Genomic DNA, 23,928 nt, shown 5'->3' on the forward strand with positions numbered 1-23,928 from the left:
CATATTTTAAATAATATATTTATAAATTAGTGTTGTTTTCCGCATTTTCACATCTTATGGAACCGTTTTATTCCAGTTCTTTACATACATCTTTGACATCACTGATTGTTAAAGTTACTTTTCAGCCATCAGCACAGGTTTACAGATCATATTATATTCATTTCCATGAATAAATTGTTTATGATACAGTGCTTTTACATTTGTATAAGATTGTTATCATTGGGAATTTTATCTTAAGCCATACATACTGATTAATATAATACTAGCATATGTATTTTTCCACTTCTTTTGGTTTGTATTTGCAGTCTTCATAGTATAACCATTTACTCTCCTGCCTAATAAAGTATTCTTTAAAAGTTTTATTATTTACAATATTCAGCACTTTTAATTTTTAAAGCCACACCTCTCACGGAAAATTACATAAATCTGAGTTAATTTCTTGCCTCTTATAAAACAAAACAAAACAAAAAAGCCTTCTATTATGTGTCTTATGTAAGTGTCCAAAACTTGTATTATATGAGGTCATTTCAAGCTAATTTGATTTCCTCACAGTAATTTGTGGTCTAAAATGAAATAATTGGGAGGGATTGTAAGAACTGAAATACAAAGCAGTTCTCCCTTTTCTGAAAGGATAATTTAGGGGGGAAGTTCTTTTATTATATTCAGGCATATGTGGTATTTAAAATCAGTCTCTGTCCTTATCTGTACATGTATTCATATAAGTTCTCTGTGGGTTCCTTACAATGCTCCCTTTTTTATTCTGACAGTAAGGGTGACAATGCCAGGCATTCTATTCAAGTGAGTATTCTTAAAACTCATATACTAAAACATCAGGAGAAGCACTGAAAGAAAACACTGTTGAGAGTATATATTATGTTGGTCTATTATGTCAAAACCACCCACTTGTATTTTATCAGTTATTCAGAAGAAGAAATCTAAATTTGTCCATAACTGCTTTATAAAAGTTTATGAAATCATCCATTTGGAATCAGTCTGCCCTGTTTATGCTTTTGCTAAAACTTAGCACATTCTTCTCTGGGTTGCACTTGGATTTGTGGTTCTATTAGATCGTAAACTCTTTGAGGGCAGAGAGCATATCCATCCTTATGTAATCTATTACTTTAGGCAGTCAGTATGTGCTTGGAAGTTAAATTAGAAAGTGGGGACCACTAAAAGAAGTTTATAAACTTGCTTTATCAATTCTAAAGATATAGCAAACTGGTGAAAATTGGTTTCTGCTCATGCTATCCTTTTGCTCTTGTTTTCTACCACTAGCCCGTTTCCCATTCTCATATTCTTTCCATTTTTCATAATAATATTTTCCTTTTTAGGTTCTCCCTGGATATTTAAGAACTTGGAGTGTTTGACCCTTAGCATGTGTCCACTTATCTGGCCTTTTAAGAAGGAGAGCTCTAAAAGGGTTGGAAATAGCACTAAATATGAGCAGGCAAATTAAAAAATGTAATGCCTGTTTTCTGTTTTACAATGTGCGGACAGGCCTGCCTTACGCTAAATCACACATCTACGTTACAGGGTAGACTTGAAATTATATTGCTGTGGAAAGAGGGAAAACAGGGAGAAATATCTAGAGAAGCCTCCCTTGACTTATCCCGGTTGAATCACTGAGCAGTAATGTGCTAGGTGGCTGCATTGCAATTCTAATCCGCCTACACGCGTAAGTCAATGGGGTCTTTGTTCCAGACTTGTGGAAGAATGCACGAGCCAAGTCTTGGTGGGAGTTCAGTTTAGTTCCACTGTTTTGTAGATTGGGCTAATTTTCAAAGGGATGCAGACATTTACTTTTTCAAGTGAGAGAAGCAAGCGCAGAAAATCCATTCTTTCTTGGTACTGAAGAAATTTTTCTAAAACATCATGTGTCATTTGTCCCTCATGACGAGATGTGGACAGAGATGTTTGATTATTTGTTTATAGCCTGGAGATTGAACTGCTTCATATTTTATGGACCTGGAAACCAAGAGTTATTTTTTTCTCATCCAAAGATGGAAGCAACTATTTGAGGACCCTTTGTTCAGTCATTAGAAAAGTTTTAACCTTAAAAGTAGAACCTTAATTTCTGTTATCCTTTGCAGATTATTCTATATAAGCTCACCTGGGATTATAGGACTTGACAGACACAGTATTGGCAAAAGCATTGTATAGGTTCAGAAAATTATTTAAGTCTTTAAAGAACTGAGGTTAATTGGAAACCAGCTGCTTTTGTCGTGTGTCTTTGCAAAATCAGTTCCTGTGGCATTTTAACATTTCTCTAGAACGTTACTATAAGAAAAGAAAGCATTGATCTGGTGAGGGAGGTATCCTTAGAAATGTCGCTGACACATAGATTGTACAATCAAGGTTTGGGGATCTGAATGTTAAGTTCATCTTGTCAAAACCCTTTATTTTATGGATGAGAACATAGATATGTGGTTGCTCCTTACTCCCTGGTATAATACGTCTCTCACGTTGCATTTTAATTATTTCTGTCTTCCCTTGTGTATCCTATGGAGGTCCTTTAGGGAAAAGACTGAGTCTTTTTTCCTCCTTGTGTCTTCAGTGCCTAACCAACTGCCTGGTACACAGTTAAGTTTCAGCATATCTTTGCAAAATGAATGAATCAGTGAACGAATGAACCAAACAACAAACCAGCCTTACCTCGGTCACTGACTTTCTCCTATTAGCTTGCTGCTTATTTTATAAGTCAGATATTTCTGTCTCTTTAAAAGACAAGAACAAAAACATATCTCAAAGTAAAGAGATAGCAGGGGACAAAAGTCCTGTCCTCAAACGCTTTCTCTCATGTGTGTGTATGGAGGGTGGGGGTTGTGACATATAAACAAGACATGCAAAAAATAAAAGAGATAATTCCAGGTACTGATAACCCAATGAGAAAAGTGCCATGAACATGAGACATGGAGAACTGAGTTTCCCAATAAATATCAAAATGTCTTCTCTTTAGTAGAGTCTAACGCCCAGCACTGGGCATCACTCCATCTACCCCACAGAGAGGACATCCTTGCTGCTACCCTGAAGGCTTATCACAGGCTCATGGTTGAAGGACTTCTTCTGGATCCAGAGCTGCTAAAAAGAACTTCTTTGGAAGGATTAGTTCAGGCGGGGCTGGTGGCTTCTGGTCCTCTTAGGGATGCCATGTTGATGAATGGGATTTTGCCTTTTAGCTTTAGGAAAAGGTTTTTGTTTTGTTTTGTTTTGATCTTGTTAAAGGCTGCCACATACAAAGGCTTTTAAAAATATTGTTCAGTTTTTTAAGTAATCGGAAGGTCTTGAAAGGCATCATCTTAAATTTTATGTCAATAACTAGAAAACGTCATTTCATTTTGGAGTTCTGACCTGTTGTGTATAGTAGATGAGTTAACCCATAGTGAACAAATATTTATTGAGCACCTGTTTTGTGCCAAGGACAGTGCCCAAGGGATTACAGAATAGTGTTTTCCATATTGTAGGTTACAACTTCCTAATGTCATAAAATGAATTTTGTGAGCTGTGACTAGCATTTTTCTAACAAATGAAATAGAGAATGGAATAGAATATCAGATTGCATAGATGGTATTTCATTGTTTTATCAAACTTGATTTTCAGTTTGTGTGTGTGGGTGTGTGTGTGTGTTGAGAGTTGCAATGTAAAGTGCCTTTTTTACTGTGCGTCGTGGTCAGAAAAACTTGAAAAATACTATTGTATAGGATATCCAAAAAGTATAGGTAGATTACTTGCTTTTGAATAAGTTATACTTTGAAACTAATATATTTTTGGAAATCAACTGTACTTTAATAAAAAAAAAAAGTTAAACTCTTTTAGGGGAAAGAAACTTATACAAAGGAGTGAATACTCAAGTTCTGAATTATGTGGTTTGGATAGTAAGAGCTGTGTGTTCCAATAAGTAAGATAACACAGGTTGGAAGTGTCGTGGAGACAGTGGCACGTGAACTAAACCTAGGAAGATAGGTAGGGTTTGGAAGGAGTGAAGGCTAGAGAATGACTTAGAAGTAAGAAATGGTATATATATAAAAGAGATGGCAAGACTGGAGTCTTACATTGGAGAGTTTTAGGATATAGTTTGGAGGTATAAAATGAAGCACAATTGTTCAGATTTATGAATGCCTTTCAATAACATGCTAAAGAGTTTGCACTGGATTAGACAACTTGCACAGATTCATAAAATGGGTAGCAATATGGTATAGGGTGGATTTATAGAATATTTTCCAGCTCCTTCCTGACTCTTCTTTAGTCATGGAGCTCCTGAGGGAATTTCTCCTAGGTGGGTGTTAGATACCAAGTTTCTGGCACCAGATCAAAGAGAGCTAGAAAGGACTTTGGCTGTTCTCCAGAATGTAAATAGAAAGGTAGAACAAGTCCCATTGTGGTGCATGTGAAATACTCCCGTGGATGAGAACTCAGCACTGTCTGTTTGAAATATGGTGAAGGATGGGTTAGAAGAACATTTCTTCTGATATCACTGCTAAATATTTGCTCTCAATGTAGAAGGAAAAGCAGATAAGGAAGGCTCGTGTTTTTGAAGTACAGGGAATCTGACTGGCCTACCTGAAGCATGTTATGTAAATAATTTGTCAGATGATCTTCTCTTCCCTTCACTGAATGTGGCATATACCTAATTTATAAAACAATTTGGGGAGTGATCGCAAAACGTTTCTCCTCCCTGAAAAGCATCATTAAAACTCTCTACTACTTTCCAATTGGAGAGAAATTTAAAACAAAGAAGCTTCTGAAATTATAACGTACATTAAAGGGAAGATGACTTAACTGGAAAAAGTGTATTTAAGCATGACTAATCTGTAACACTAAGTACACCAATAATTTTGATTGACTTCTGGCTGGAAGTTTTGATTCTTTGTTGTGGTAGATTATCAAATGTTCCAAATTGAGGCTATGCTAGAGAGTATTCAGTGTTTAATCTAAATTATTAGAAAAAATAAGCAGGTTCTTGTATCTGGGAGTGCAAGGTTTTTTACAGATAATCTAGGGAGATGGCATACATCTTAGATATTTGGTGGGGGGCACAATATAATCAGAAACGCAATGGCAAGTCCAAGCACGGCCCATGAGAGATGAAGGGATGTGACGAACACAAACTTTGGTCTCTAAAAGATAGTGTGTAGAGCATGAATTTCCATTTCTCTGCAAAGAGGGGGGATGAATGAAAGATGAAGAAGGGGGTGTATCCGTTTACCCTTATCTTATGAAGGCATCTGCTCACAATCAGTCGCTTGTGGAGAGAGTGCCAGCTGGCAGAGAATTTTCGTGATGTAAATTGTCCATCCGCTCAGAAGAGCAGAAGTACAAGGAGGCCTGTGTGAAGGACTGAATTCCTACCCAGAGGACAAGGGAGGGGAGGTTCTCGCAGAGATCTAAATGGGATCTACTTGCATTTTCCACTCTATTTGCAGTTTTCAGCATCATTTTTCCTGCCATCCTAGTGGTTGCTGTGGAGTTGATTCATCAGTTTTCCTCCGTTCTCTGCTATTGCTTATTAAAGTCTCCATTTGGGGTGGGTCTGAGAGGGGGCACCACTGGAAACATGGCACTGCTCTTTCCAGTGGTGTTTTTTTCCTCGTCTTTCTGCTTGACTGGTTCACGTTTGTGGGCTGTGTAAAAGAGCTAAAGCTTATTATTGTAGATTTGATTTTTGAAATGAGTTAAATCTCCGTTTCCTCTCTCAACTGCTAATCTTTTCGCCTGTTAGTTTGAAATAATAATTTTCCTACGAAGTAATAAAATAAGTAAATCTAGGTATCAAATGGATTTGAATTGTTATCAATCTTGTAAAATTGCTGAATAGAATTCCTCTTTCCATATTTTATGTGACCATAGAGGAAAAATTCAGATGTCCTCGGGCCAAGTTTTAAAATAGTATACCCTGCAGAAAAGAGGTAGACAGTAGAATTTTTTGTTTTTATATTCTTTGATTTCTTAGATCAGGATCAGCAGATGTTTTCCATAAAGGGCCACACAGTAAATATTTTAGGCATGCAGTCTCTCTCACAATTGCTCGACTCTGCCCTTGTAGCCAGAAAGCAGCCATAGACAAAGTGCAATGTATGGGCATGGTTTTGTTCCATTAAAACTTTATTTACAAAACATAGGTGATGGGCTAGACTCAGTGTGTGGGCTACAGTTTGCCAACCTTAGATTCTGAACTACTCAAGGTGTGCCCTAAGGCTTGATTCTGGACGGAGATGGGATCAGTGACCTCAAAGTATTTTCAAAATGAAAAGAAAGCACGCCCTGTAGATCAGAAGTGAATGTTGGGAGAGAATTTAAAAACCAGAATATCGAGTCTGAATTTTTGAAGTGTTCTTAGAATTCTTCAATCAATCTCAGTCTCCCCCTGCCCCACTCCCTACCCCCCATCTCTTTAATATTGATATGAATGTCTGGTACTTTGCTCTTAAGCATATATATTAAAAAAAAAAATACCTGAAATTTCTTCTCTGAAAAGTAAATATTTCTACATTGGTCTTTAACCAACAGAACATAACACTCTCCCTGAAAATGCCAACACTACCCGACACAGACTGGGATTAAACAAGTCTAGGCTTCTAGACAAAGAAGAAAAAGTGTTTTCTTATCTTTTTGAGTGTACTGAAGCAGAAGTTAACTCTTTGCTTCCAGATTTGTTCTTGCCATTGAGAACTGTTGTTAGTGTTCTGTCATTTTACTAACTATTAGTAATTGTTGGGAGGAGGAAGGAAGGATAGAAACCAGAGGGGGTGGGGAATTTGGATTACAGGGAATCTTGACCAATATCTGCATGAAAAGAATAACACTGTGAAACCCCCAGCAGTAGGTGGGTTTTCTCAAAATCAAACGTTTATTTCTACGTGCCTGGGAAATAGGGCCTTGAGGATACAAGTTGAATGACAGAGGAAATTGGCATGGAGAAAAATGTTACAGAGCTTGGTTTCAGCTGGTCCAGTCACCCCAAGTCTCCTTGCATATGAAGTGAACAACCCCTGTGTAGTTTAACATCTGTCTGTGTCTTAAAGAAGATAGACCACTGTTATTCTGGTTCACTGTTCATGCCTGCACAGTTAACACTTGCAATAAATTTCACCTTAAAATACTTGATGTGAAAGTGGAAGTCCCCACTCATGAGTGCCTGAGTTCATTCTGCATTGCAGCACCAAGGGCAGAGCCTTTCCTGCCTAAATCTTTAAAGGATGAGAAGCAGGATAAGGAAGAGTTTACAGTAGGACAGTATTTTTCAAATGTAATTGTACATGAAAATTACCTAGGGTGCTTTTAAAAATACAGATTTGGGGAACTCACCCAGAACCCACCAAAATGGAACTTCTGGGGACAAGGCTCAACAATTTGCATTTTTTTCAGAAGCTTTCTGGTTGATTCTAACAGCTAGTCTGGTACCTTATTGTGGGCCAGATTATTTCTAGCAGGAAAGCCTAGATCTGGGCTGGCTGTACTGGGGAGGGCCTTCCAGAGCTCCTTGGGTTTTGAACTGTTTGGGTACCAGATAACTCTTTTTTTAAAGTTTTGTTTGTTTTTTTTTAATTTATTGAAGTATAGTTGATTTACAATCTTGCGTTAATTTCTGCTGTACAGCAGAGTGAGTCAGTTATATACATTATGGTTTATCACAGGATATTGAATATAGTTCCCTGTGCTATAGAGTAGGACCTTGTTGTTTATCCATGCTATATATGATAGCTTGCACCAGATAGCTCTCTTTAATCTAGATACTTACAGTGATCCTGTTAATTCCATTATTTCTTCTTCCTTGAGGGAAATGTTTGGAAAGGCTCAAAGAACTTTACAGTGCACCAAAGTGGGTCTCTTTTACCCACTCTAATCCATCTGCAACACCAGAGATGGTCCTTATTGTTCAGTGTAAATTCAGCTGCTGCACTGGATCATTCCCATCTACATAACACGTGCTGTCTTCCAGTCTTAGAAAGTAATTTCTCCTTGAACCCCTTCTTCTCCCCTCTATCTACCACCTCATTTCTTTATAGCAAAATTACTTGGAAAAATGTCTTTATTAGCTGTCTCCAGTCTCTGTCCTCCCCACCCCCTCAATATTCTCTGGCTTTCATCCCTGTCATTCTACCAAACCATTTGCTGTCAAGGTTGTAGTAATCAGTTATATCCAGTGGCCAACACTCAGTTTTCATCTTTCTCACCTTTTCAGGAGCATTTGACTCAGTGGATCATTCTCTTCTTCTTGAAAAGTGTTTTTTTAAAACTTGGCTTCTGGAATTCTGCCCTGTTGATTTTCTTTCTGCTTCAGTGACTGTCCCTCTTGAGTCTCCTTTGTTGGATCCTCCCTATCTCCCCCATCTCTAAAAGTTGGTATGTCCCAAGACCCAGTTCTGTACCTCTCAATCCATTCTCTAGGTGTGTTCATCTAATCTCATCACTTTGAATACTGTCTGTCTGCTCATGACTTTTCAGATTTCTCTCTCCTACTTGGACCTCTCCCTGAAATCCAGACTTGTATATCTTAATGGCTGACTTGAAATCTCCACTTGGATGTTTCATAAGCATCTCAGACTTAAAATATCCAGAACTGAACTCCCAGTTTCCTTGCTCTCCATCCCCACACTCGTGCTTACCATGTACTTCGCTATCTCCTTATAAACGACAGCTCGATCGTTTGTAGTTGCCACAGCTTACACACCATGTCCAGTCCATCCGTAACTGGTCTGGTCTACCCTCAAAATATGGCCAGAATCTGATCACTGCTCACTGCCGCAACTGTGGACCAAGCTACCATTATCTCCTACCTGGGAGATTGCATAAAAACCCCTGACTAGCCTTCTTGTCTCTCTGTACTCCCCTCCATAGTCTTTTGTCAATAAAGCAGCCAGAGTGATCCTTTTAAAATACTAGTGAGATCACATTACTCCCTCGTACAAAATCTTCCAGTGGGTTTTCATCTCATTCAGAGGAGAAGCTGAAGTCTTACAATGACCTAAAGGCCGGCATCATCCGCAGTCCCTCCCTCCCCTCAGCTTCCCTGACCTCATCCCCTGTTCTTTCCTTCTTGTTCACTCTTATTCAGCCACACTGGCCTCTTCATCATTCCCTGGAACTGGCCAGCATACCTGCCTCAGGGTATTTGCATGTGTCCTTCCTGGAATGCTCTTCCCCCAGATGTCCCCCCCACCATGTCTGTCTCACTTCTTCAGTGCTTTCCTCGAATGTCACCATATCCACATCGGTGAGGCCATCTGTCATATTACATTAAGTGGCACTCCATTCCCGTGCTTTCTGTCCCCGCTTTGTTCTTTACCATGTCATCTATCATCTGACACACAAGATTTTTGTTTTTATTTTTGCTTTTTATCTAACCCTTACCCACCCCCCACTCCCTGCCACACTGTAAGCCCCATGAAGTTGGAACCTTGTCTGTCTTTTCTTCTGTAACCCTAGTGTCTAGAATAGTGCTTGGGACAGTGACATAATAGGTGCTCAGTAAATATTTGATGAAGGAGTGGAAGCATTTGGACTTGCAGTTATCAACACCAGTTATGGCTATTAACCTTGGCCTAATGGGTGGCTGTGGTAAGAAATTACACAATTGTGAAAACTGAGAAAGACATTTGAGTATTGAAGATACTTCATGGTGTTTGTAATTGTTTCTTCTGTTGAGGACAGATTCAAATAGTTTATGATCTAGGAGACTAGCGGGCTGAGTTTATTAAGACTTAAACTGGAGGGTAAAAGGCATTCTAGCAAAATGAAGGACTGGGTATTTTAAGTAGCTTGTCATGGTGGACTGTCACTTAAATTCACTTAGCAAATAGTTATTGAATGAATGAAAGTGCACTATTGGTTAACTTCTTTGGACTTTGTGTGTGGGGGGAGGATTTATTAGAATTGATCTTAGTCTATCATTGTACTACTATGACTATATATTAGAATCTCTTGTTTTTTCCAATCAGATTTTCTCTCTATTCTTTTACAGTTCTTCACTCTTCTGCTGAGAATGATAGCCAAAAAAATAGTCAAATCTCAATAGTGTATGGACGTCATAGAACAAGAAACAGCTTCCCGTAAAATTATGGTGTCTTTTTTCCTTTTCACTTCTTAACAATTAGACATTTTTCAAGTGTGGGTTTTACTTATGGAGCTTACATTTCATTGCCTGTTGATTTCTTTATTTTATTTCCTTAGTATTATAATTGACTACTTTATTTATGGACTCAGTTAAGTCTTACACATCAGTCAGTCCCCCCTAGTTAGAACTCTGACGCTCAGCAGAGTGGATTTTTTCGCCTCAGCTTGGGTGAGTGGGAGTAAATGCTGGCTGCATTCCTTCAGCTTGGCTCAAAGATTTCAGGCATGCTTGTGACCTACTGGCCTGAATTAGGGCTGGTATTGAGTCTGCAAGCATGAGGTTTGGGTTAATAAGGCATACGCCCAGTTCTTGTCTTGGAATTTCACTTGGGAATCTTGTCTCTCCTGGTGACAGTTTCAAATAAAATGGCAAGATATACAAATTAGGATATATATGTCTTATGTTTTGACAATGGAAAACATCTGTAACCTCTAACAGTAATTTGCACCTATTTGAAATTACCCTGCAAAAGTGTTTGATGTTCTAGTGTTCAGTTAAGAATCCTTCGTGTTCACATAACAACTGTCTGATGATCTCGTATTTATTGATATTTAGTGTGTAAAGCCAAGTCAATTTTGACCCTTCAATTTGCTGAAGAGTATGTAGCATTTTTGGATACTACAGTTGGGCAACACAAGCAGAAGGATTTTATTTTTTGAAGATTGCTACACTAGGTTAGTGCCATGGTCTTATTCAGCAGATGCACCAAGTGGAGGTTTGGCAGGTGATAGGGAGAGAGTAGCACTGTTTTCTTTGGCTTAAACTTTAAATTTGGTACTTTGTGGACACATCTAGTTTCCCTAAGAGATTGTGGGTTTATCTTCTCCCAAATCATACCAGTCAATTTAAAAACTTTTGTTTTCCCCTTAGCTTTATTGTCATAGCCATACCATCATTTTTATACATAGCCTTTGGTATAGAATTTTATTAGCTTTTTAAAAAATTCTAAAATGATTTTCTTCACTTTGTCGGTTTTACCTGCCTCCTTTGTTTTGTTTCCCAGTGGCAGCTTGGAATGGAAACTGTCCATATTCTAGCACCACTCATCTCGGCATGTCTTTCTGTCATGACAGGGGTTCATGTGTGATGGGATGTGCTTATTGCATGTACTCAGGAAATTTGAACCATTTTCTTTATTCATTTGAAAGGGATGCTTTCTCAAATTGTGAATGCTGTTGCATTTGTTTTAATAAATTCAATGAAAAATGACTTTCATAGAAAGCTATAAAGGTTACTTATCCTCATTTGTAAGTTGTGCTGACTGATTTAGATGCAGTTCCTACGGGATTGTCCCCTTACACTGTTGGCACTTAGCTGATTGACAAGAGAGAGGCCTTGAAAAAAGAGCACCGAAATATAAGGGAAAGGAACGGGATAATAAGTTTTTAAAAACAATCTATCTTAAAGGTAAGTTTTGAGCCATAGAAACTAGCCTTTCAACAGGCAGTTAGGAAAGAGTCTTCTAAGAGTTGGAATAACTCCATGTACCCGGATCACCCCAACACATTCTGTCTGTGCTTGACTGTTCCTCTCCACGCTTTCTGATCTCCCATCTGCGTCCACTTGAGGATCCCACATTCAGCATTAACTGGCCCTGGGTCATCTTGATTGGCGAGGCCGTATTTGTACAATCTGTCTGCTGAGGTGGAACAATAACAGCTGGTACGCAGCTGTACACTTCGTCCTGGGAACTCCTATTTCAGCCAGCAGTTATACTAACAAAATTGGAAACATTTTCAAATAGTTGCTTTCTGTGACTACTGTTTGTGTTAACTGTTTGGAGACTCCCATTTAGTAACCTAAACATCTACCATCTCTAATTGACTTTCTGTGCTACAACCTCATTCAAGTCTCGTATTCCTCAGATCAAGTCTGACTGCAAGAAGAATAGTCATTTTCTGATTCTGAGGAGTGAGCACGTAAGAACAATAGTGAATCAGTGACTCCTAATTTGATATTTCAGAATGAGCTAGTTCTCTTCTAATCCAGGCCATGGAAGGGCATTTGGAAGTTTTGTGAAACTCTGTATGGCCATTGTCGCTCATTACTTCACTGTAAAGGAGGCTGTTTCACAACATCCTCATGGAATTCTTCTGAGCTGCACATAACAGAGAAGCATTTATGTTCCCCAGCAGTTAGTACTTGAATCCAATTCTAAGACAGGAAGGGTTTCTCCCCTACTCAGAGAGATTAGACATACTTCACCACGTAGGAGGCTTAAGCAGAATTCCTCGGCTTGGCCCTGTGTGCACAAAGGCTGGATTCTCATTGTCCAGGTGGCCCCCTCCCCTTCTCTTAGTCCCTCAGCCAGATTCACTGTAGGATTCAGAGCAGGAAGTATTAGTTAATTTTGTGTGCTTCGTTCTAAACATCTGCACTTGAGTCTTTTTGTTTATGGAAGGAATGTGGCAAGGGGAGGCGGGGGAGGCAGCAGAACATTCAGAAGCTAAATATTTTCTTGAGGGTGTGTATACCCATGGTTAGTATTTTTTTTAATTTTTAATTTATTTATTTTTGGCTGTGTTGGGTCGATGTTGCTGCGCATGGGCTTTCTCTAGTTGCGGCGAGCAGGGGCTACTCTTCTTTGCAGTGCGCGGGCTTCTCACTGCGGTGGCTTTTCTTGTTGTGGAGCACTGGCTCTAGTCGTGCGGGCTTCAGTAGTTGCAGCACTCTGGCCCTAGAGCGCACGGGCTTCAGTAGTTGTGGCGTGTGGGCTCTAGAGCGCAGGCTCAGTAATTATGGCGCATGGGCTTAGTTGCTCCACGGCATGTGAGATCTTCCCGGATCAGGGATCGAACCCGTGTCCCCTGCATTGGCAGGTGGATTCTTAACCACTGCAGCACCAGGGAGGTCCCATGGTTAGTCTTCATGTGCGTGAACGTGAGGTGAAGAGGAAAGACGTTCTAGCTGTAGAGTTGCTGGAATACTTTCCAGATGTGTACTTACTGGTTTTCTTAATTGTTTGGCTTGGCTGTTTTCCTTTAAAGTCCTTCATCTACTTTTGCATGCCCCCACAGTATGAAGATAGTGTCGTCGCTGTCATTGGAAAAACGGAGACCTAGTCCTCTTTTCTGTTCATTTGCCATTTAACTAGATCTTCTTACTCTGTCAACTGTGAAATGAGTAGGATGGACAGATAAAGAGTAGAGAAGTGTATTCAGAGAGAGAGAGAGTGTGTGAACAAGCACATGGAAGGTCTCAACTGTAGCTGTTTAATGGAATAAAAACTAACTCCTTGAGTTTTCAGTTCTTGATTATCCATGATTACAGGTAGTTCCAGATAACACAGGATAGTCAAGCCATGACTCTTCCACTCTGTTTTCTGTATTTGCTTCCTTATTTATTCAGGTTAGATTCTAAATTCCTTGGAGTAACACCAATCCCGCTACCTTATTGTCCTTCCATTGCCCCTGTACAGGAGGTGCTAAGTGCTGCTGTAGAAAATCACACCTCCACAAAGGTGTCCGTACCCTCATCCCGGCAGCGTTGTCTCTGCCCAGCAAGCCTTTCTCTCTAGTCAGCTTTCTGCTAGTCTCTATCGTGGCTCTACACTCTCTTCAGATATTCCCCACTGGCTTTGCCCTCACCCCCTTAGCAGGTACCCTTGACTTTCACTGCACAGACAAAATAAAGTCATCAGTTAGAACCCTTTCAACTTCCATCCTCTACAACCCACTAAATCACTTACATCTGCACGCAGGTAGGAAGCAAGGATGCAGGTTTCCTCCTTCATGGAGCCAGTCCTTTCACCAGTGCTGAATCACATCCTTGTTTCCCCGCCTTGTTTCCACAGTCATTCTTTCTCTTTCTGCTGACTGGAGCGCAACAGCATGTAATACAGCCTTGTATCTTCTATCAGAAAAAGGAAAAGTCTTCCCCTGGCCCTGTATCCCCTCCAATTACCATCATCTTCTCTTTCTCCTACCCTTTAGCCAGATGTCATTACCAGGTTGGCTACACTCACTGTGTCTACCTTCCCACGTCCTATCTACCATACGTTCTCAGTTCCAACCCAGCAAGATCCCTGCCGGTGGAACTGCTCTCACTAAGCACCTCAGTGACCTCTTTGTGACTTGAAGCCATTGGACGCTTCTTAGTCATTATCTTACTTGATTCGCTTAGCAGATTTAAACACCATTGATTCTTTCCTTCTTCATCCTCTTGGCTTCTGTGATATTTGTCGTCTTTTACTTGCCCTCCTCCCTCTGGTCTTCATAGTCTCCCCTGTTGCCTCATCTTCTGGCTGTGCTTTAAATGTTGATACGCCTCAGCATGATCCTAAAAGTCAGCTCTCTCCTCACTCAACACTCTCACCTCATTGGTCTCAACCACACCACATCTTCATTATCCATCCACAGGCTAATGAATCCCAAATCTGTATCTCTAACTTAGACGTCTCTCTTGGGCCTTCAGACTATTCACATCCAACTCCCTACTAGACATTTTTTCTTGTCTAGATGACCACCGACACCTTAAATCTTGTGTATCCAAAATAGAACTCATCTCCCCATCCTGCCCTCCACTTCTGCCTCCAATTTTGCTTAACCTCCTTTGTTCTCTATTTCAGTGGATGGGACGTCTCTCCATTTGGCTGTTTTTAAACTAGAAAACTGAATGTCATTCTCAATCCTTCCACCTTGTGGAATGCGTAAAGAAAGCTTTGGCAATGAAACAGGATGTCAATAGGGTAAAAGTAGAGAAGGCTTTCAGAAATGATTCCTGCTCTCCTCCATCAGTTACAAATTATTATTGAAGTCTGCTAACTACATGTCACCCAAATCCGTTCATTTCTCTATCCCAGCTGTCCCTATTCTTAGTTCAGCCACTGTCGGCCAGGATTACCGCCACATCTTCTTAAATATTCTCTCTACCTTTAGTCCTGTCCCTTCTAACCTAATCTCCACACAGTGGCCACAATGATCTTTCTAAAAATCAGACCTGATCATACATTTCCTGACGTAAATTCTTCAATGGCTTGCCATCAGCCTGAGGAAGTTGAAGTTGCTCTTTAGCATGGCCTCAGGCCTGGCGTGCTATGCTTGCTAGCTGACTCATCTCCAGCCATTCTCTCCAGTTCTAGATGTACTGCACACCTCTGATTCTTCCAGTGGCCACTCCTCTGTGTTCTCTGGGCTTTCATACATCCTATTCCATCTGCCTGGATGACTGATCTCTGTTGGCCTAGCTAATTCCTCTGCATTCCTCAGGTCTTGGATTTAGATGTCACTTCCTCTAGAAAATATCTTGACCTCATAGATGTGGGTTAGGTGACTTTCCTCCATGCTCCCAAAACCTCATGTCCTTCCCCTGTCATAGCACTCATCACATGGAATTGCAGTGATCTGTATCCACTACTGGGCTGGCTGCAATGTCGAAGGTCATGCACGTGGCCATCTTGTTGTGTGGAATGTGGAATGTGTGAGCCTCCTTTACCGATTGCCACAGAGCCCTCTACCTCTTTCAACTGTAGCTATAAGTTACAATGAAAAAAGCAGCTCTGAAAATGAGGCTTGGTGAGGCAGCGCCAGCAGCAGCAAGCTAGGGTGCTTCAAAGTTTAATGCTAGCGGAGTTGCTTTTCTGACGTTCTGCCACCCATCGCTGTGTTTGTACCGACACGGAGTGACCACATATGCCTGTTTCTTTCAGTGTGTGGCTTTGTGGTGCAGATGTTTGTCTGGGACACAGGATACCCTGACCCATTTTACCTCCTCTCCTTTGATCCATTCTCCTGTAGGTTGGGTTGCTAAAGAACAATGAGATGGCAGAAATGCAGACAGAGAAAATAGAAAAGCAAGGGTAATCTGTAATCCACAGATTAGTGAGTAAGCCTTTGAACATCCCAAGCCACATACTCATGAGTAAAACTAAATTGTTCTACCATTCCAGAATGTTTTAGGTAGTCTCTGGAATGCCATCGATACTGTATTATAACCTCGCCTTCATTCAAAGGTGACGTCTTTACATTTTTGACACAGTAAAGAGATACAGGCTAAATTTGCATTCTTTGAACAAGAAGGTTGTAAACTGTATTTGCGTGACCTGTGTCCAGACAAAGTGTTATACTGCCTCCTAGGTAGAAGATCCGGATTTGTAAAATATTCTTTGGCAACTATACCAGGTAGGCCCTTGTACGATCAGGCTCTTGTGTGCGAACATCTCCAGGATCCTAGTTCAGGAATTCTCTTCTGTACCGTATTATAATAATGCCTTATGTTTGTATAGGGTTTTATAGTGAATCAGGTATATGCAAGATCTTAGTTTGACCTTCCAACAACTCTTTGAGGTAGGAGGCTCAGGGATTATCACCCTCATTTTATTTTATTTTATTTTATTGAAGTATAGTTGATTTACAATGTTGTGTTAATTTCTGCTGTACAGCAAAGTGACTTAGTTTATACATATATATTCTTTTTCATATTCTTTTCCATTATGGTTTATCACAGGATACTAAATATAGTTCCCTGTGATATACAGTAGGACCTTGTTGTTTATCCATCCTATATATAATAGTTTGCATCTACTAATCCCAAACTCCCAATCCTTCCCTCCCCTACCCACCCCTCCTCCTTGGCAACCACAGTCTGTTCTCTATGTCTGTATCACCCTCATTTTCACAGAGGAGAAAATGACGGAACAGAAATCACACAGCTAGTAATTGAAGGAGCCAGGATCTGTACTCAGGTCTCATAATGCCCAGGCCTGTGTTTTTTCCATCATGCCATACACCTTTATGTTCAAGATCTTATGCGTGTGAATGTTTCATTCTATGGGGGACAGTTAATCAAACCCCTCTTTTAAGATCTGAACCAGTTGGGAAATGGAGTCAGATATGGCTCATCATATCAGTTTTATTACAGATAAAACTGGCTTGAAGAACAGAGCCTGGACATACAGCTTACACGGGCCTTTTGCCCCACCCCAGTTGAGCTCATCCACTTAGTCCTGAATCGAGTAGCAGGACAGCAGCAGGCCTCCCCCGCACAGTGGCAGAGGTGATGCCTGGCACTGAGGAGTGAGGGAGAGGAGAGAGGGGGACACGGGTGGCACCTAGGAGAGAGCTGAGGAGATTCCGGGCCACACATGAGCAACACTCCTTCTCCCCTGGGGATGAGTGGGTGTGAGGAAGTGAGAGAATGGCAGAAGTCTCTCCTCAACACTTCTGAGAGTGCAGGAATTCCTCTTCTGTGGGCTTTGTAGGGTGGTTCTTCCTGTGAAGTTGATTCACTTGGACAGAAGAGACCGTAAGCTTCTCGAGTTCAAGGACCACTTATGTCTAATGCATCCTGTCCCCCAAAGTATATAACATGGGACTGAGCATGTAGTTGTGCCCAATACATACTTGTTGACAAACCGTGATCTTCATTATAACGTAGAAGCAGCAAAATATAGATATTGTCAGAGATAGAAAGACCAATTTGTGAATGAATGGTGTTTAAAAACAGCTGCACATTATCTTTTTTACCCACCTGAAATCCTGCTGGCTGGCAACCAAGCTGTCCCAGCCATCAGGCTGTGTTCTGCTTGCCGCAGGGAGCTGCCTGACACAGTGACTCTTCTTCCAGAGGGATGACAGTCCGTTGGCTCCTCCCGCTTGCTGTCCTTCCTTGCTCAGCACTCATGTCTCATATATTCTCTTTCGAACACAGCTTCTTTAAACCGCCTTTCCCTTCTCTCTCTTTCTCTTTTTTTGTCATCTCTTTGTCAGCTACTAGAGGAATCTTTTTTCTTCTTTCCTGCTCTAGTCCCTGCCCCACATCTCAATCACTGTCCTTCACTCTTTCTCAGATTTCTCTTTCTTAACCTGGTAAGTAAGCAGAAGAATAGTGCTGATGATACTCTTCCTGCATCAAGAAGTAACATTAAAATTAATAAAGAACGATTTTTAAAAATCTTGAAAGTGCCCAGAAGACCCATTTAGAAAGCCAGCAAATATTTTCTTTTCTGTCTTTTAATTAAGCTTTTGTGGAAGCACTGGCATTAAGGATAAATGCACATGTTCACTCAGTTTTATTTTTGTTTAACAATATAAGTACATAATATATGCTATCATTTTTCATGGCAACCAACATTTTAACAACACACATCATAAGTGGGCTTTTATGAGCCAGCTTATGAGTGCAGCTATAACTTATTTCTGTGGGAAAACACACACTGTTTCCAGGCTTAGAACAGCCTATTGGACACAGCCAGTGTGTTGTGTGCTCTGGAACCCTCTTAGCGTAGTGTGCGCAGGTCGGTTTGTATCCTCTTTCTTTGTCAAGTTCCAAAGCAAAGTGGGAATAGAGGGGGTTTCTGTGCTTCATACGTATGACTTCTGGACATCGATGTGTTTGCCCCACAGGAAAAGCGTTTGACATCACATATGTGCGCCTCAAGTTCCACACCAGCCGCCCGGAGAGCTTCGCCATTTACAAGCGCACGCGGGAAGAGGGGCCCTGGGTCCCTTACCAGTACTACAGCGGCTCCTGCGAGAACACCTACTCGAAGGCAAACCGAGGCTTCATCAGGACGGGAGGGGACGAGCAGCAGGCCTTGTGCACAGATGAATTCAGTGACATTTCCCCTCTCACCGGGGGCAACGTGGCCTTTTCAACCCTGGAAGGAAGGCCCAGCGCCTACAACTTTGACAATAGCCCTGTGCTGCAGGTAGGCACCTAGCGGTTGGCTTGGTAGCCAGTCAGTTCTTCCACGGGCAGGATGCAGGAAGATCACTGTAGTGGGGGACCGTGGTCCCACTTCTGAAGTAAGGGGTAGGAATAGCACCTACTCCACCAGGACAGACAGCTGGATTTTATTCTGCTCTCCTGTGTTCTCTTAATAAGTGAAGGAAAGTAGTTTTATTTCTGCGGCCCAGTTGATGTTTGTTCTTAGTTTTCATGCACGTGTATTCTGGGATGTAAGTTTTACAGATTTTTTAAAATGTTGAACAATTTTTACTTGAGTCTCTGTACTTGAAGTGGAAACATTTTGCTTCTGCTTTCCTTTTGAAGGAGGGTATTTGAATGAATCTACCAAATGTTTTTGTATCCTGTCGTACCTCTTCTTTGATTTGACAAAATTAAAAAAAACTATTTTTTAATATTAGCAAGAGGGAACAACTGAAGCAAGATGTTTAAGAACTCTACCTTCCTTTGTTATTGTACAAGGAAATTTTGGTTGGGTTTGTCTGGCACTGTTGCCAATCATTATGAAAACTCTTTATCACCTAAAAGCACTGGTTTTTGTGACAAGATATGAATTTAGGTAACCCTGGTATAGTGCTTAAGGACGGTGATAGAAACTTTTCCCTATATGGCAATAGAAAGAATTAAAAATTTCTTTCTTTAAAAATTTTATTTATCTATTTATTTATTTATTTTTGGCTGTGTTGGGTCTTCGTTTCTGTGCGAGGGCTTTCTCTAGTTGCGGCAAGCGGGGGCCACTCTTCATCGCAGTGCGCAGGCCGCAGGTCTCTCACTATTTCGGCCTCTCTTGTTGCGGAGCACAGGCTCCAGACGCGCAGGCTCAGTAGCTGTGGCTCACGGGCCTAGTTGCTCCGCAGCATGTGGGATCTTCCCAGACCAGGGCTCGAACCTGTGTCCCCTGCATCGGCAGGCAGACTCTCAACCACTGCGCCACCAGGGAAGCCCAAGATTTCTTTTTTCATAAATGCCGTGTGCATATTCCTTATATACTATAATTTGGAATCTTTCTGTATTGCTTAGATGTCTGTGACCTTTTCTTATGTTCTGGTTGTTTGATTATGGAGAGACAGATGCGTGTCATGCCATACTCAGCACGTTCACACAGACTGGAGATGCTTCTGTCACGTGGCTGGAGTTAACATCTAAATGGGGACAGCCTGTATTAATTCGCTGAGACAAGAAAGACTGAATGTGGGTTTGCAAATGCTGTGTATACTTTATGAAAAGTTGTTGTGACTTCTAAGTAGGGAATCTCCCTGTTTTTCTGGGCCTTATGCCTTTGTGTTCCCTCATTCTTTCTCTTTGGAACTTTTTATGTACAAGGACCCTTTGTCTAATTTGGCTGTGTGGCTTTGGACAGTGGCAAAAGATGAGAATATATTCTCGCTGGGTCCAGTTCTTCCCTTCCATTGTATTTCTGTAGTTTGCTGGGAGATCATAGATCTTGATTTTGGTAAGCTCTGAGGGTTCTGGTGAGCAATGAGTGTGTTTGCAAAGGTCTTTCAGAAAATGTTTCTTTCAAAGGCAGTAAGGTGTGTTCAAAATAAATGGCAGAAAGAATAACCAACTTTGATAGATGAAAAAGCAGGAGACAGATTACCTAGGGCAGAAGTGATCTGTAAATACTCTATAAGTTGGTCAACTGGCACACATTTTCTAACTTTGATTCTTCCTGGGGAGGGAAGAATTATTGTATTTTACTGTCCTGGGGAGGGAACCGTATAGTCAGTAGGGAAAAGCACTGAGTTAATGATGTGACTGTGGTTTTCTGGCACCTTTGCTAACTGTATGCCTTGTCAGCCTGTCTTGAAGCAGTTCCCCCAGCTATAGGAATTCTGATGTTTCTTAACTCTTCATGCCACAGAAACTCGTAAGACTAAATGTGGCAAAAGGCTGTGGGCATCTGCAGTAGATTTGGTCAGTTGGTATCATTATGCAAAAACATGAATTATGCATCTCTGGATGTAAGAGCTCTGGCTCTGATATATAATTGCCAAGGAGGGTTAACTGATATGACTTGTAGCCGACCTGACAGTGAGGAGAGAGGCAGTTGGCTTCTGCCCTCATTGCTCCCTGTGCCTCCCTCTGAAAGTTGTGATCTCCCAGAAACCTTCCCGGTTTCAATGTATATGAATATTACTAAGCATGTAGTGATTTATAATAATAATTAGCATTTATTATAGCACTTACTATAATGTGCCACAATGTGACAAGCATTGTTCTAAACCTTTAGATATATTAAATGTATTAACACATTTAACCTTCCCAATAACTCTATAAGATAGATACTTTTATTTTCTCCATTTTACAGATGAGGAATCAGAGGCCCAGAAAAGATAAACTCACTTGCCCCAAATCACACAGTTTTAAGTGGCAGAACTGGGATTCAAAACCTAGAAAGTCTAGTTCTAGAGTCTGTTCTTTTTAAGATGCCCGTTATGGAAAAAAAAAAAAAAAAAAAAAAAAAGGCTTAGATTCAACTCTTGAGAAGCTTTTATTCCAGGAGAGCTGTGATAAAGATGAAGCCTGTCATGGGGAGGGTGGGAGGGAGGGAGATGCAAGAGGGAAGAGAAATGGGAACATATTGTATATGTATAACTGATTCACTTTGTTAAAAAGCAGAAGCTAACACACGATTGTAAGGCAATTATACTTCAATAAAGATGTTTAAAAAAAAAAAAAAAAAAAAAAGATGAAGCCTGTCGAAGATATAATAAGCATTAAACACAGAGATATGTTTAGCTGTTTACACTACAGACGACTAAAAGATTCCTAACATTGTGGCCATGAGTGGGCGTTGTTATTGGAGTTCCAAGTTTGAATATGGTGAAATCATCATCTCTTCTCCTTTCTAATTATACATGAAGGCTTCATGGAGATAAGCCTTGATGAGCTCTCTGTGTTTTTCTACATGCTAGGTGTTTGGCCTGGTGTAAGCAGTGATTCTTAATCAGGGGTGTGCTTCCCAGTCTCATGTGAAGCCTTCTGAAAACATAGACGCCTGCAGCTCTGCACGTGCTTGTTAACGTCTCCGTAGGTGATGCTGATATGCAGTCCCAGGAGAGGACTTAAAGTGGACATGGGGGACTTCCCTGGCAGTCCAGTGGTTAAGACTCCGTGCTTTCACTGCAGGGGGTGTGGGGGGTTCGATCCCTGGTCAGGGAACTAAGATCCCACATGCCGTGGGGTGTGGCCAAAAAATAAAATAAATAAGTAAGTAAGTGGACATGGTATATTTGGGTAGTTTTATGTAATATACCACTCTAAAACTTAATGGTTTTAAACAACCGTGATTTATTATTTCTCACTATTTTGTGTTGGCCTGGGCTCGCTCCCTGGAAGGTCAGCTGGGAGCTGGGTTTTTCCCTCCCTGTGGTCTTACATCCTCAAGGGGGCTAGACTAGGCTTCTTCATGTGATGGAGGAAGTATTCCAAGAGGGTTAATCCCGGTGCACACATGCTTGTTAAACCTCTGCTTGTGTCATATTTGCTGATGTCTCCTTGGCCAAAGCAAGTCACATGCCCAAGCCTAGAATCAGCGTGGACAGGGACCGCACAGGTTGTGGACACTGGCAGACGTGATTCATTGGGATAATTATTATAATTACTACAGATGTAAACATCTGACTAAAATTAGCTCAATGAAAGGGCATTTATTGTAAGCGCTTAGGTCTCATAAAACCGAGGGGAAAACTGTATAACCTTCATTCTTGTCCTCTGCCATTATGGTATACCTACCAACTTGATCAGTTGTCGTTTCCTCAAGTCTGTTCATTTGCTCGGCAAATGTTACTTGAGCACCAACTATATGCTAAGCACTAGTGAAATGCAGTGAACAAAACAAAACAAATTCCTGCCCTGTGGGGCTTATAATCTGGTGGTGGCAATGGTGGGGTGGGCAGATGGTGGTGATGGAAACAGGCAATTTAAATAAAATAGGGAAGGGAAATAGGGAGTTGCAGGGGGCTGGCGGGGGGAGGGTGGGGGTGGCGATTTTAGATAGAGTGGCCAGGGAAGGCCTCACGAGAAGTGACATTTGGGAAGGGTCAAGACAAAGAGTACGTCTGATTGGTTCAGGCCAGTGTAATGATTGATTGCTTTGTGCTTGGATGTGTCTCCCAGATCTGTCCGTAGTGGATTGGGTAAGAGGGAGAGGGAGATGGTACAAGATGGGCAGGAGGAGGTAATGACCAGTGTATCTGATAGAGTGGTGGTACTACGTGAGCTCTGTGCTGGCTTCTCTTGACTGGCTTTGGGGTGTGGATACAGGATAGAGAGACGAGACATGTGTGTTGACTACCTAATGCATGCTGAGCGTTGAAAAGCATATTTCATTTAAGCCTCTCTACAGCCTTGTGAAGAAACTAATATTATTCCTGCCTCGGGAGACTCTGAGTGGTAAAGTAACAACTTAGATCAAAGAAGGGAAGAGTCAAGAAGGAAATTCAAGTATGAAGAAATGAAAGGAGTCCCTGAGTGTTATAACAGATTTAATGCCAGAAGAGGACATAAGTTAAATGATACATTAACTGTTTAGAAGATTTTGTCACATATATGTCTCTTATCTTCTTTACCTATCTTTTCTGTGTTTTTGTTTTCTGACAGGAATGGGTAACTGCCACTGACATCAGAGTAACACTCAATCGCCTGAACACTTTTGGAGATGAAGTGTTTAATGACCCCAAAGTTCTCAAATCCTATTATTATGCAATCTCTGATTTCGCTGTGGGTGGTAGGTAAGTAAACCATTAAATAACCTTGAAAGTGATTGGAGCTTTGGTGTAGAAGTGAATGTAGCAACTTGTTTACAACTGTATTAGTAATGTTTTTAGACCTCATTATCCTGGAAACAAAGTAATTAGGTTTTCTAAAACCTTGTCAAATCAACACATTAGTGAATTCTTATTGAGCATTTAAGTGCAAAGCTCTATGATAGGCACTATAAAGCTACTGAGGAAGTGCAAGTCTGACACTCACTTACTGAGAAGGACCTGACCTTCTAGGATCCTACAGGTGAATGGGGCAGGCGATGTATGAATATGCGAAAAGTTAAATACTAGTACCATCAAGCGTTTTAGATAAAGAGATGTCATGTGTCAGAGAATAGTTACAGGACTGTCAGGCTAAAGAAA

At 40.9% G+C, this 23,928-nt stretch overlaps 1 protein-coding gene across 1 annotated transcript in view; it reads left to right on the plus strand.

The window, feature by feature from the left end:
- The window catches only part of LAMC1 (laminin subunit gamma 1), a 126,165-nt gene that overhangs the window by 58,546 nt on the left and 43,691 nt on the right, over window positions 1-23,928 (plus strand). The window contains exons 2-3 of the mRNA XM_057543444.1: window positions 18,454-18,758; window positions 23,402-23,532. Of these exons, the coding sequence (XP_057399427.1) occupies window positions 18,454-18,758; window positions 23,402-23,532 (436 nt within the window). The remainder of the gene's footprint in view (window positions 1-18,453; window positions 18,759-23,401; window positions 23,533-23,928) is intronic.

The sequence above is a fragment of the Balaenoptera acutorostrata genome, chromosome 1 (assembly GCF_949987535.1).
Source record: "Balaenoptera acutorostrata chromosome 1, mBalAcu1.1, whole genome shotgun sequence".
Lineage (NCBI taxonomy): Eukaryota > Metazoa > Chordata > Mammalia > Artiodactyla > Balaenopteridae > Balaenoptera > Balaenoptera acutorostrata.